Source organism: Salmo trutta, chromosome 26 (genome assembly GCF_901001165.1).
Source record: "Salmo trutta chromosome 26, fSalTru1.1, whole genome shotgun sequence".
Classification (NCBI taxonomy): domain Eukaryota; kingdom Metazoa; phylum Chordata; class Actinopteri; order Salmoniformes; family Salmonidae; genus Salmo; species Salmo trutta.
This window is the reverse complement of record NC_042982.1, coordinates 20,341,924-20,356,090: the sequence shown is the minus strand read 5'-3', so window position 1 is coordinate 20,356,090 and position 14,167 is coordinate 20,341,924. Positions and strand designations below refer to the sequence as shown.

The 14,167-nt window shown below is 40.9% G+C and overlaps 1 protein-coding gene across 20 annotated transcripts in view; it reads left to right on the top strand.

The window, feature by feature from the left end:
- LOC115163361 (elastin) overlaps positions 1–14,167 on the top strand; it is a 94,898-nt gene that overhangs the window by 69,719 nt on the left and 11,012 nt on the right. For 10 of the 20 annotated variants that reach the window (XM_029715183.1, XM_029715179.1, XM_029715170.1 and 7 more), the window contains 19 exons: positions 972–1,073; positions 1,245–1,370; positions 1,466–1,555; positions 1,873–1,905; positions 2,070–2,225; positions 2,388–2,429; positions 3,744–3,785; positions 6,717–6,737; positions 6,918–6,944; positions 7,215–7,238; positions 7,774–7,821; positions 8,929–8,958; positions 9,329–9,364; positions 9,813–9,848; positions 10,096–10,152; positions 11,043–11,111; positions 11,399–11,446; positions 11,945–12,010; positions 12,553–12,594. In XM_029715183.1, coding sequence (XP_029571043.1) covers positions 972–1,073; positions 1,245–1,370; positions 1,466–1,555; positions 1,873–1,905; positions 2,070–2,225; positions 2,388–2,429; positions 3,744–3,785; positions 6,717–6,737; positions 6,918–6,944; positions 7,215–7,238; positions 7,774–7,821; positions 8,929–8,958; positions 9,329–9,364; positions 9,813–9,848; positions 10,096–10,152; positions 11,043–11,111; positions 11,399–11,446; positions 11,945–12,010; positions 12,553–12,594 — 1,095 coding nt within the window. The remainder of the gene's footprint in view (positions 1–971; positions 1,074–1,244; positions 1,371–1,465; positions 1,556–1,872; positions 1,906–2,069; positions 2,226–2,387; positions 2,430–3,743; positions 3,786–6,716; positions 6,738–6,917; positions 6,945–7,214; positions 7,239–7,773; positions 7,822–8,928; positions 8,959–9,328; positions 9,365–9,812; positions 9,849–10,095; positions 10,153–11,042; positions 11,112–11,398; positions 11,447–11,944; positions 12,011–12,552; positions 12,595–14,167) is intronic. The other 10 variants (XM_029715169.1, XM_029715176.1, XM_029715175.1 and 7 more) reach the window with 10 other exon arrangements.

Below are 14,167 nucleotides of genomic sequence, written 5' to 3'. Positions count from 1 at the left end.
TTGCTGCAGGAGGGATTGGTGCACTTCACAAAATAGATGGCGTCATGAGGAGGGAAAATTATGTGGATGTATTGAAGCAACATCTCAAGACATCAGTCAGGAAGTTAAAGCTTGGTAGCAAATGGGTCTTCCAAATGGACAATGACCCCAAGCATACTTCCAATGTTGTGGCAAAATGGATTAAGGACAACAAAGTCAAGGAATTGGAGTGGCCATCACAAAGCCCTGACCTCAATCCTATAGAAAATGTGTGGGCAGAACTGAAAAAGCGTGTGCGATCAAGGAGGCCTACAAACCTGGGCCAAAATTCACCCAACTTATTGTGGGAAGCTTGTGGAAGGCTACCTGAAATGTTTGACCCAAGTTTAACAATTTAAAGGCAATGCTACCAATTACTAATTGAGTGTATGTACACTTCTGACCCACTGGGAATATGATGAAAGAAATAAAAGCTGAAATAAATCATTCTCTCTACTATTATTCTGACATTTCAAATTCTTAAAATAAAGTGGTGACCCTAACTGACCTAAGACAGGGAATTTTTACAAGGATTAAATGTCAGAAATTGTGAAAAACTGAGTTTAAATGTATTTGGCTAAGGTGTTTGTAAACTTCCGACTTCAACTGTATATACTACACATTATGTTGATCTCTGTAAACGGCTGTTTCCTGGACACAGGTTAAGCCTAATCCTGGAATAAGAAACATTTTCAATGGACATTCTCCATTGAGCTTGCTTTTTAGTAAGCTTCCCCAATTGTTTTAGTGAGTTCATAAATCAGGGATGATGTCTTTTAATTTATAAACTTTTTGCATATCAGGATATAATCCTGCTGCGTCCAAAGCTGCTAAATATGGTAATGAAAAACATCCAAAACAACAACATCGGAGTTAGTACATTGGTTCAAGTCATACTGAAACTTCTGTCCACTTTTAACTAAGTATCATTTTATTGTGACGCTCCACTACAGGAGTACCAGGAGGTGCAGGAGCAGGCCTTGGAGCTGGAGGACTTGGAGGAGTACCAGGGGCTGGAGGATATAACCCTGCATTGGCCAAAGCGGCTAAATATGGTAAAATCCCTCAAAACAATCAATCTTATTCAGTGTTGGTACATTGGTTGAATTTACGTCCATCTTTGGCTTTTTAAATTGTGGTGTAACAAACCTACTGTATCTTTGGCAGTTCTGAAGTTGGACAGTCCATTCAAAATCAAATTGTTTTCTTGTGGTCCTCTACCACAGGAGTCCCCGGAGGTGCAGGAGCAGGCATAGGAGCTGGAGGAGCAGGAGGATTACCAGGAGGAGGAGCAGGGGGTGTACCTGGGGCTGGAGGATATTATCCCGCTGCAGCCAAAGCAGCTAAATATGGTAAGATCACTCATCAGAGTTGGTATATTGGTTGAATTCATGCTCATTCATGTTGGTTTTGAAATCATATATTTTCCTTGTGAACCTCTACACAGGAGTCCCAGGAGGTGTAGGAACAGGCCTAGGAGCAGGAGGACTTGGAGGAAGAGGACAGGGAGGAGTACCTGGACAAGTAGGAGCTGGAGGTACGTCAGAGGATGTGTATGAATGGTAAAGACATCAGAAAGAGCTCAAACAGTATCATGGTCTAGTCTGTCTTTCTATGCGATATCAAGGTGATGCAACATTACATTTTTTACATTTTAGTCATTTAGCAGACGCTCTTATTCAGAGCGACTTACAGTAGTGAATGCATAGATTTCATACATTTTTTCCCGTACTGGTCCCCCGTGGGAATCAAACCCAGAACCCTGGCGTTGCAAACACCATGCTCTACCAACTGAGCCACACGGCTCAGTTGCATGCAATAAGAATATGAATTATGTGATGCTTGTGATTGCAGGATATGATCCCGCAGCCAAAGCTGCTAAATATGGTAAGAGCCTCTCTCGTTGTATCATAACTTTTAGTCTATGTAATGCAGACTGTTCTGTGCAGTCTCTGTACAGTACCTATTCTCTCTTGTTAGCTGGATCAAGATTTTCACTATGGCTCAACAGATTATACTCTACCTTGAACTATGTTCTTACCTGCCCGCAGGTATGCCAAGTGGGGCGGGCATCGGTGGAGAAGGTGTGCCAGCACCTATAGCGACTCCAAGACCAGGTGTGGGCGTGGGTGGTGGTGTTGGAGGAACTGCCATTGAGCGCACTGACGTCCCAGTGGGCACAGGGATACCTATCGCAGGCAAACCAGGTAAATAGATACTAGTTTCACCTTTGATTCTTGCTTGGTTTATTTTACCTGGCCTAGATAGGTCCTTCAGGATAATTGCTAGTACTACGCAAGTAGGTCCAAAATGAAGGGTTTAAAGAAAATCCACAAAGCTCCTAATGTGACACTATGACACCTTTACAGCAGAGGATTCATCTCTAGAACCCAGTGGAACTCCCATCCCAGGTAGAACCACAAGTTTTGCACTCAACAAGACTATGGATTTAAATAACCTGTTTTCTCATTGATCAGTACAAATTCTGTATATCAAAAGCTATAGAGTAAGAGTTAGTTACTACAGGGGTTCTCAAACTTTTTGGGGTCCGGGGAGCCCTTATGTGATAGAAAATTAATCAGAGACCCCCTCATAATCCGAACACAGCTCGAGTGAGTTACGAATAGCATACAAGGAGTGTAGTAAACTATGACGTTGGCAGTGCATGGCCGTACGAACCAAGTCTCGGAACCTGGGAAGGAACATTTTCCTGCAATTCTACACATTTTGTCATGGGGCAGAGAGAAAACTTTGCAGTTTAAAAGCTTAAATTACAGTGCATTTATGTTTTAAAAACATTTTGAGGGAATACAAGAAGTATAATGTTCAAAACTTGGTAATTGGTGGAACACTGTGGATACAAATATCCCTGTGAGCCTCCCAGGCCCATGTTGCCCAGGATTAAGAACATAAATTGTAGATTAACAATATTACATTGTATTGTATTACACCCTCTAACTTATTCCACGGATCCCTTGGCCAAAATTAGTTTAATCTATTGTTGTTAGTACTATTCATTAAAAAAATATATAATCTGGTCACGGACCCCCTACAGTACCTCAGACCCCATTTTGAGAACCCCTGAGTTACTGTATTTGAAATATGCACTGTATTTTACAGAGCTGTTAAAAAAGGGGTAGTTACTGTAACATAGAATGCCATAGACATTGATTTTTTATTCTATGATAGAGACTGATTATATATAGTATATATAGTTTTCCTTTTTGTTTCATGAGCTGTATGTATATAACCTGTTTATAATCCGACAAAGCCCCATCAGACTTTTCCAGCAGGCCTCATCAGGACTTCAATGGCCTACAGACAAAGGCTTAGCATCCAAGCTAACTCCCACATCTTCTACCACTACCACTGCTGTCTGGCTAACTGCGCTCCACTGCAGGTGTATCAAATAGCAATGGCAGTATCGCGCAAGCCAGTCCCCTGCCCTATCTCCTCCCAAACCCCAAACCTCTTTGCCCCCCTCTCTTCTCCCCAAACCCTCAAACAAGAGACAGCTTAATATCTGTTTTGCTAGTGCTGTCCCCTTTAGCATTGTTGTATGGTCCAATAGCTATTCAGCACCTGGAGCTGGAGCTTATCCCCTTCCCTCCTGCCATGGCAGTGCCAAGGATCCCCATAATGTCTACTGCCCTACGCTAGTTTCCCCTACCCTGTGTCTTTTTCAACTGCAATGGATGAAACTGGAACCTGTTGTCTTTTGGCAGATCCCACACCTATTGGCACAGAGGCCCCAGAGCCAGAGCCCAGTAAGACTTGCTGCTGTCTGTTTGCATGATCAAACCCTTTCTGACAAAGGACATACATACACTTCATTTGAAGAGTGTAATATACACATACAGTACCAGTCAAAAGCTTGGACAAGCCTACTCATTCAAGGATATTTCTTTATTTTTACTATTTTCTACATAGAATAATAGTGAAGACATCAAAACTATGAAATAACACACATGGAATCATGTAGTAACCATAAAAGTGCATATTTTATATTCTTCAAAGTAGCCACCCTTTTCTTTGATGACATCTTTGCACACTCTTGGCATTCTCTCAACCAGCTTCATGAGGTAGTCACCTGGAACGCATTTCAATTAACAAGTGTGCCTTGTTAAAAGTAAATTTGTGGAATGTATTTTCTCCCTAATGTGTTTGAGCCAATCAGTTGGTATACAGAAGACAGCCCTATCTGGAAAAAGACCAAGTCCATATTATGGCAAGAACAGCTCAAATAAGCAAAGAGAAACGACAGTCCATAATTACTTTAAGACATGAAGGTCAGTCAATGCGGAAAATATCAAGAGCATTAAAAGTTTCTTCAAGTGCAGTCGCAAAAACCATCAAGCGCGATGATGAAACTGGCTCTCATGAGGACCGCCACAGGAAAGGAAGACACAGTTACCTCTGCTGCAGAGGATAACTTCATTAGAGTTGCCAGGCTCAGATTGCAGCCCAAATAAATGTTTCAAAGCGTACATGTACAGTAACAGACACATCCCAACATCAACTGTTCAGAGGAGACTGTGTGAATCAGACCTTCATGGTTGAATTGCTGCAATGAAACCACTACTAAAGGACACCAATAAGAAGAAGAGACTTGCTTGGGCTAAAAAACACCAGCAATGTACATTAGACCGGTGGAAATCTGTCCTTTGGTCTGATGAGTCCAAATTTTAGATTTTTGGTTCCAACCGCCATGTCTTTGTGAGACGCAGTGGTTCCCACCGTGAAGCATGGAGGAGGAGGTGTGATGGTGTTGGGGTGCTTTTCTGGTGACACGGTCAGGGATTTATTTAGAATTCAAGGCACACTTAACCACCATGGCTACCACAGCATTCTGCAGCGATACACCATCCCAACTGGTTTGCGCTTAGTGGTGACTTTCATTTGTTTTCAACAGGACAATGACCCAACACACCTTCAGGAAGTGTAAGGGCTATTTGACCAAGAAGGAGAGTGATGGAGTGCTGCATCAGGGGTGCGTCACTTGAGTGGGTTGAGTCACTGATGTGATCTTCCTGTCCGGGTTGATTCAGATGACCTGGCCACCACCATCACCCGACCTCAACCCAATTGTGATGGTTTGGGATGAGTTGGACCGCAGAGTGAAGGAAAGCAGCCAACAAGTGTTGAGCAAATGTGGAACTCCTTCAAGACTGTTGGAAAAGCATTCCAGGTGAAGCTGGTTGAGAGAATGTCAAGAGGGTGCAAAGCTGTCATCAAGGCAAAGGGTGGCTACTTTGAAGAATCTAACATGTATTTTGATTTGTTTAACACTTTTTTGGTTACTGCGTGATTCCATATGTTATTTCATAGTTCTGAGGTCTTCACTATTAACTTTTAACAAGGCACACTTGTGAATTGAAATGCGTTCCAGGTGACTACCTCATGAAGCGAGAATGCCAAGAGTGTACAAAGCTGTCAAGGCGGCTACTTTGAACAATCTCAAATATAAAATATATTTTGATTTGTTTAACACTTTTTTGGTTACTACATAATTCCATATGTGTTATTTCATAGTTTTGATGTCTTCACTAGTATTCTACAATATAGAAAATAGTAAAAATAAAGAAAAACCCTGGAATGAGTAGGTGTGTCCAAACGTTTGACTCGTACTGTATGTTCTTTACAATTCCTTACATAAGCACTTCATAACATTTGACACGATTACTTATTGGATTTTGATAACCATTTCATTTTAGTTGATTCGGTTAGATTCCTTTGTGAAAACTTTGTATTTTTTTGGCCTTCTGTAACAAAACAAAAAAAAGTGAAGGAATGTAATGTAATGTTCAAGTGGGTGTTGACAAGATAATGTGTTGCCAGTGTCTCTCAGGTATTTTCTTGAAGTAGTTTGTCCTCTTAAACGCTCTTCCTCTTTTTCCCTCAACTAACTCCGCAGCTTGCTGCTCTTGAAATATCTCCCATTTCTGCTCTCTCCTCCCTCCCTTCGCTTTTTAACCAATTAGATTCATCTGACACTTGTCAATACTTGATTGACTTACAGTATACTCTAATATTACTAGTTACTGTTAATGTTCTCCACAATAAAGATTGCTCCTATGGAGATTGTGCCTGGAAGACCTGTAGATACGTACTGTATGCACTCACCCTTTCTCCTTGGTAGTTAAAGTCTATCTCCCTTCAGGGGAGGGAAACTCCAGTCCTCAGGGGCCTGATTGGTGTCACGTTTTCTCCATCCCTAGCAAACACAGGTGATTAATCAAATTGCATTCTAAACATGATTAGGTGATTGGAGTCAGGTGTGTTAGCTGGGGAAAAACTGTGACACCAATCAGGCCCTCCAGGACTGGAATTGCCCACCCCTGCGGCATCTTCTACAGCAGGGGATCATATCCTTGTTATTACCTGATGTTTACTTACAGTACTGTATTTGAAATCCCACATTGTTTGAAAATGTTTTTATGAGAAAATGGACACAAAAATACATATTACTGTGTCATTCTTCCAGCACATTTTTTGGAGCCGAGGCTTTAGATTTGTTCTTCAGTCTAGAAACTAAAATGTTTGTGTATCATTACGATATTTTATTTTGTGTGATTTTTCTCTGTCTTGTTGCATCTCGGATAGAGTACTTTGATACAGTACTTTATTGTTCATTTTCATGGAAATTCATATTATTAATATAGCACATCATTGATTAACTTTCTTTTGGTTTGCTGCAGGTGCCACAGGAGTAACTGGAGGTATGTATTGGACCATATATTTTATGAAGCCAACATCAATTATTTATTCTCACTAGTTTTGCAACATTGTGTCATTAGAATCACTGAACACTTTATTTTAGTTTTTTGAGTGGTAAGTTATTCTATTTTGGAGACTTTTTATGACTTAGCTGGTAATAATTAACATGGTTGCCTTCACAGTTGGGGCTGGGGTTCTTCAACCTAGTGGTAAGTCATTTAAATAGATTCTCCTGAAAATGTAAAAATCCTTCTGCATAAAAATGGTGTCCTACTTGTACCTATCAACATTTCTGTACTTTTCTTCTTATCTTTGAAGAGCAATATTAGATTGCTTTACTATCAGTTCATCTTAATTGTTGACCTGTGATTTTTTTTTCATGTATTTACTGTTCATCAAACATTAGGGTTTTCATTTATCATCACTTTGAACCAATATGCCTCTGTAACTGTGTTAAAGACTTGTCTCTTTGTTTCCAGTTGGTACAGGCCCAGCTCAGCCTGGTGAGTGTTGTGTCCACCATAGCAGACCTGGGTTCAATTAGTATTGGTTTTCTTTCAAATACTTCTCATGTAGTTGCTACTGGAGTACAGCAGCCTTGAGGTAAGGTGTCTCGATAGTGTGGATTATAAGGAGCAGAGTATGTGACATTGTTTAGCCACATGATGGTGACAATCTCCTGCAGGCGATGCTGTTGAGTAGTTTGTTTTCCAGTTGTGTAGTGACATCATTAATAATAATAATAATCATCATTTTGTGGGTGTTTAAATTTGTCCAATTTCACACATACATTATACAAATGTCTGAATTGGAAATGTGTTTTTTGCATATCCCAACTCCCCCTGAGACACCCTTGGAGAGCGGGGTCACTGCCATGGTCAGCCATTATCAACGGCGACCCTGGAGTAATTAGGGTTAAGTGCCTTGCTTAAGGGCACATCAGCAGATTTATCAAATTGTCGTCTTGGGGATTCAAACTAGCGACCGATTTTGTTACTGGCCCAACGCTCTAACCGCTAGGCTTTATATTATTTACAGGTGTGGGTGTCGGAGCAGGTGGCAAAGCTCCTAAACCCCCTGGTGCAGGTAAGCATTCTGAAACCCTACTAATACCATATTATTGCAGTAGTATTACAGCACTGGTTGTTTACAACTTCAAATTGATACCATCAACTCAGATCCATAACCCATCCAATAATGTGATTGAACACCTTTTACATGCCAATATAAATATAATTAATAAACCCCTATGCACATTCATATAACAGTGATGTACCAACCCTTATGCACACACAATTAGGAATAATATGCTTTGTTATTGATCAGATAAGGATGTTATTACCTTCTTCACGTGAGTCAATAGCAAGAGTTGTTTACACACAACGAACAGCAGCATCAGCTCTTGTCTCTGGTCTAATGCACCAAAACATCCAATTAAAACTGATCATAATGCTAACCCAGGCCACAATTTTTGTTAACATACCTAAAACATGTTAGCCATTGCAAGACAGTCATATTGATTAGAAATGTTCAGAGATAAGGTCAAGTCAACAGTATATGATAGTAAAAGGTGCAGTTAGATTTGCTAGTAGTCTCAGGCCTTTATAAGGTGCTGTTAGGATATGTAATATTAAAGAATTGACCGAATCTAGACACGTGGATCCAGTCATCTATATACATTCAAATGCATGTTATGTGCATTATTTGAAACCCATGTCGTATGAGGTAAAGCTTTAGGGCGAAGCTATTTGCATCAGGATGATAGAGACAGTTCTGCACCATCAATCTCAAATTAATTTAACTGCCTGAAGTCCTGTGAATGTGTTGAATATGTTATCACTGTCTCAGCTGGCTGGGTAGTTCCTTCACTAGAGGCAAAAAGAAAACATTTCAGGCCTATATATTTTTGTGAACCATTTCTATTGAGCATTCAAATACATATTTTGATTAGAACATAAAATGAAGGCAGATGTATGACTATTGGTCAACAAAGAATCATAATTAGATGAGAGCGCAAAATGAATGTATGAGGTCTTAAACCTGAAAGGCCCCTTGCATGACTGAATCTGCATTAGGATGTTCTGATTTATTGTCTTAACTAACATTCTTTAACTGAGCCATTCATTTGGGTTCCCTGGTGATGAAGTCATCATTTCAGTAAATAAGCTGCTTTTCTTTGTCATCATGATACAGGGGGATACCCGTATGGTGGTTATGGACAGGGTATGTATGAGAGAGGAGAAGAGCAGACCACAACCTTATCGTCTCTACACTAGTAGCAGACACACACACACATCTCTGTTTTTATTTCAAACTACTGCATGACTTCACTGAGATATGACCTTGGCTTGTAACAGCCTCTTCTCTGTAAATGAATAAGTCAAAGGTCTGATAAGAAATTAGGATTGTATGGCCAGGCCAGGGATAAGTGGTGTAATATGTTGATATGTTTAAGGCATTTTAAAGTTTATTATACAAGCAGGAAGCAGCTAGCTTTATTGGAATTAGTATGTTAGCTACGTGACCTGACGGAGCCACTCACTGGTGCTCCCTTGTCAGGAATAAAGCTGCTTTTCTTTCCATCATGATTCAGCAGGACAACTCCGGTATGGTCAAGGTTATGGACAGGGTATGTATGAGAGAGAGGAGAGGAGGAGGGGAGAGAAGGAAATAGGAGGAGAGGATAGGAGGCCACTCCACCACAGCCTCTTTAAACTAGTATTCTAGACAAAGAAAGAAAACAACATACGTCATCATCTAGTTTGAATTGTACCAGATGTACTGGATCATGAACTCTGACCTCTAGGCTGACCTTACAGTAAACCTCTTATGTCATCACTTTAAAAGCTTCACACTGTCTGTAGGTCTTCACTATCAAATTACAAGGTCATGTTGAAGAGATTATTGTTGATAGAGCTAGGACAATAAAGCTTGAGTGTGACATTCAGCATAGACAAGAGGTAGTTGGCAGTACAGTATCGTCCTTTCCACCATCATTCAGATCAGTGACCCATCCCACAGCCCCAATATGTTATGTCCATGGGGTTTTAATGGTATATATTGCTCCACATGTGCAGGTGCTGGTGGATATCCCTATGGAGGAGGACATGGAAGTAAGCCAATTTCTCTGTCAGCATCCTTGTAATGGAGTCTCAAACTTAATTCACTATGGCCATGTGCGGCCTTAGGTTACTTTCTACTCAGACTAAATCCCCATCACTGTAATTGGTTTATTCAGGTATTTGCCCATTAATATCATCTCATGTCCGTATCCCGGGTGATATTGCATTACAGTCACTGTTGATTAGAGAGTAAAAATAGGCTGTGCAAATTACGTTTATGTTCTCTGTATTTCCTCAGATCCATACGGAGCAGGAGCTGGACAACTTCCTGGAGCCAAGCCCCTGAAACCTCCAGGTGTGTGTCAGAGTGTGCCATAAGAAGTGTTTATTAAATATGTAGCTACAGTACAGTGAGCTCCAAAAGTATTGGGACAGTGACACATTTGTTGTTGTTTTGGCTCTGTACACCAGCACTTTGGATAGGAATAAAATGTTTCTAAACATTTCTACGTTAATTTGGATGCTACCATGATTACAGATAGAATGAATCGTAAATAATGAGAAGTGAGAAAGTTAGACGCACAAATATCATACTCCCAATACATGCTAACCTCTCACCATTACAATAACAGGGGAGGTTAGCATTTTGTGGGGGGGGGTAGTATGATATTTATGCTTTCCCACTCATCATTATTCATGATTTATTCAGGATTCTCCGTAATTATGGTTGCATCCACATTAATGTAGAAGTGTTTAGAAACATATTGTGTTAGTATTTACACTAAAAGTGACTCCAAAATGACACAATGCATTATTTACCATTTATTTCTATTGGACACAAAATAATCTGAAACACTACCAAAACAAACAGCTAATGCATCCAACAAGTTTGTAGAGTCACAAGTGTGATGTAATCATTGCATGCTAGGAATATGGAACCAAATACTAAACTTTTGACTACTTTAATACACATATAAGTGAATTTGTCCCAATACTTTTGGTCCCCTAAAATGGGGGGACTATGTACAAAAAGTGCTACAATTTCTGAACATTTACCCGATATGGATGAGAATACCCTCAAATTAAAGCTGATAGTCTGCACTTTAACCTCATAGTCATAGTATTATTTCAAATCCAAAGTTCTGGACTACAGAGCCAAAACAAACAAACAAATGTCACTGTCCCAATACTTTTGGAGCTCACTGTATATGATCTCACTCACTGTGTTTTGTATCTCGCCTGTAGTTGTGGGAGGAGCAGGTGGTGTGGCTGGAGGAGCAGGTATCCCTCTTACTGGAGCAGGTGGTGGTGCAGGTATGGAATCACTTTCGTACCTGTCTTAGGAAATAAATAAGCTTTCGGTGTAACTGAACAATTAATATCCACAATGTCCCCAAAATGGTGCCGTACGAAGAGACATGTTGAGTTCAACTCCATCCCATAACTTCAATGGCTTATTGTAACTCTGTAGTCCTTAACCTCAGGTCAACTCTGTATAACATTGTGTTACATACATCTTGCTGAGCCAATCTCTGGTGTTCCCTAGGCAATGAAGTCATCATGTCAGGAATAAAGCTGCTTTTCTTTCCATCATGATTCAGGGGGATACCCGTATGGTTATGGTCAAGGTGGTTATGGACAGGGACAGGGTATGTATGAGAGAGGGGAAGCAGGCCAGCTGGCCTCTCAGAATGACCGTTGTCCAGGAAATGTAATTGACTTGCACTTCCTATGACCAATGAGGCGATTGGAGTGGTGACTGTGACAGACACCAGAGCCAGGAATGAGATGCCAATGGGACTGTGTCTGAAACCCCAATGAAAACTGAGCTAGAAACACCCTCTCCAAACCAAACCGTTGAAACTCTCATGCCCCCTCAAACAACAGACCTCTGGGACGTTCTGTGGTTGTAGCTTTGTAACAACACAAAGCTTGACCATAGCCAGGGAAATGTCTTGTCCTTGTTTTTAACTGCCAAGTCTAGCTAGATAAGTTCAACTGTCATCAACAGTAGCTGATCATATAAAGCTACAGATAAAACTATCTAGTGTGTGAAATGTCAGCCATGTTCTTAGTGGAGGACTAGTGTCACCCACTAGAGGCCTGGTACGAGGCTATAGGAGAACTAACCCAGTCTCATGTTTCAGGTGTGAGGTATCCCACTGGTGTTGGTCTGGGGGCAGGAGCAGGTCAAAAAGCACCCAAACCCCCAGGTAAAATCCCTGACACTTAAAGCCCAGCTTTGTACTAATACTCTTACATGTTTTACTCTTACTTTTATGTACGTATACTACCACATCTGAGCAACATATCATAGTGATGTTATCTTTATCTTGGAGTAGAGTTCTTGTAAAAGTAGTGAGAAATCTTGATTTTTAAGTCATATCTAAGCCAGAGAGTGAATCCCCCAGGGTACAGTACTGTAGGGCAAGACATAGAAGAATGAGGCAACAAACACTCCCAGTGGAGACTGATTACCGTCACAGGCAGAGTTAGTTTGGAATGGTTTTTGGAACATCAAAGTGTGAAGGTTTAGAGATACTATAGCAGCACGGACCTCTGGAGTGTCGGCCTACTCTGCATATAACGGTACAGCGTGTGCTCTGCCATTGGAAGTAGGACTCCGTCATTGTATACAAGATGTTCCTGCCTACAGCGTAGCCATATTCAACAGCAGACCTGGGTTCAAATAGTATTTGACATTTTTCAACTATATCAACTCTTCAGTAATGCTCCACTCTCTCCTGTTCAATAGGTTATGGTAACCTAGGTGCTGGTGGTGCTGGTTATAATCCAGGTGAGACTGACTGTCCTGCTGTAGTTTCTGTAGTTTACTGTAGTTAACTGCGAGGTTTCATCCTCATGTTCATAAACTGGTAAAAATGCACACACATTCAGTGCATTCAGAAAGTATTCAGACCCCTTGACTTTTCCCAAAAATGTTACGTTATAGCCTTATTCTAAAATTGATTAAATTGTTGTTTTTCCTCATCAATCTACACACAATACCCCATAATGACAAAGACAAAACAGGTTATTATAATTTTTGCAAATTTAATACAAATAAAAAACTGAAATATCACATTTACATAAGTATTCAGACCCTCTACTTTGTTGAAGCACCTTTGGCAGCGATTACAGTCTTCTTGGGTATGACGCTACAAGCTTGGCACACCTATATTTGTGGAGCTTCTCCCATTCTTCTCTGCAGATCCTCTCAAGCTCTGTCAGGTTGGATGGGGAGCATCACTGCACAGCTATTTTCAGGTCTCTCCAGAGATTTTCGATCTGGTTCAAATCCGGGCTCTGTCTGGGCCACCCAAAGCCACTCCTGTGTTGTATTGGCTGTGTGCTTAGAGTCTTTGTCCTGTTGGAAGGTGAGCCTTTGCCCCAGTCTGATGTCCTGAGTGCTCTGGAGCAGGTTTTTATCAAGGATCTTTCTGTACTTTGCTCTGTTCATCTTTCCCTCGATCCTGACTAGTCTCCCAGTCCCTGCTGCTGAAAAACATCCCCACAGCATTTTCCTGCCACCACCATACTTCACCGTAAAGATGGTGACCAAGGCCCTTCTCCCCCAATTTCTCAGTTTGGCCGGACAGCCAGCTCTAGGAAGAGTCTTGGTGGTTCTAAACTTCTTCCATTTAAGAATGAGGGAGGCCACTGTGTTCTTGAGGACCTTCAATGCTGCAGACATTTTCTGGTACTCTTCCCCAGACCTGTGCCTCGACACAATCCTGTCTCCGAGCTCTACGGACAATTCCTTCGACCTCAAGGCTTGGTTTTTGCTCTGACATGCACTGTCAACTGTGGGATATAGACAGATGTGTGCCTTTCCAGATCATGTCCAAACAATTGAATTTACCACAGGTGGGACTCCAATGAAGTTGTAGAAACATCTCAAGGATGATCAATGGAAACAGGATGCAACTGAGCTCAATTTCGAGTCTCACAGCGAATGGTCTGAATACTTATGTAAATAAGGTAGTTCTAAAAACCTGTTTTCACTTTGTCATTATGGGGTATTGTGTGTAGATTGATGAATTTTGAATTTTAATCAATTTTAGAATATGGCTGTAATGTAAGTGGGGAAAAAATCAAGGGGTCTGAATACTTTCCGAATGCACTGTAGGTAGGACAGTGTCACCCCACTAAGGCCCACTGTCAAAACACTGTAAAGAAAAGTATTCTATGACAAGTCAGGCATCGTAAGACTAGCATAGCACATTTCATGTCTTCATATGGGAAGGGAAAGGGGGGAAACTTAGTCAGTTGTACAACTGAATGGATTCAACTGAAATGTGCCTTCTGCATTTAACCCAATCCCTCTGAATCAGAGAGGTGCAGGGGGCTGCCTTAATCAACATCCATGT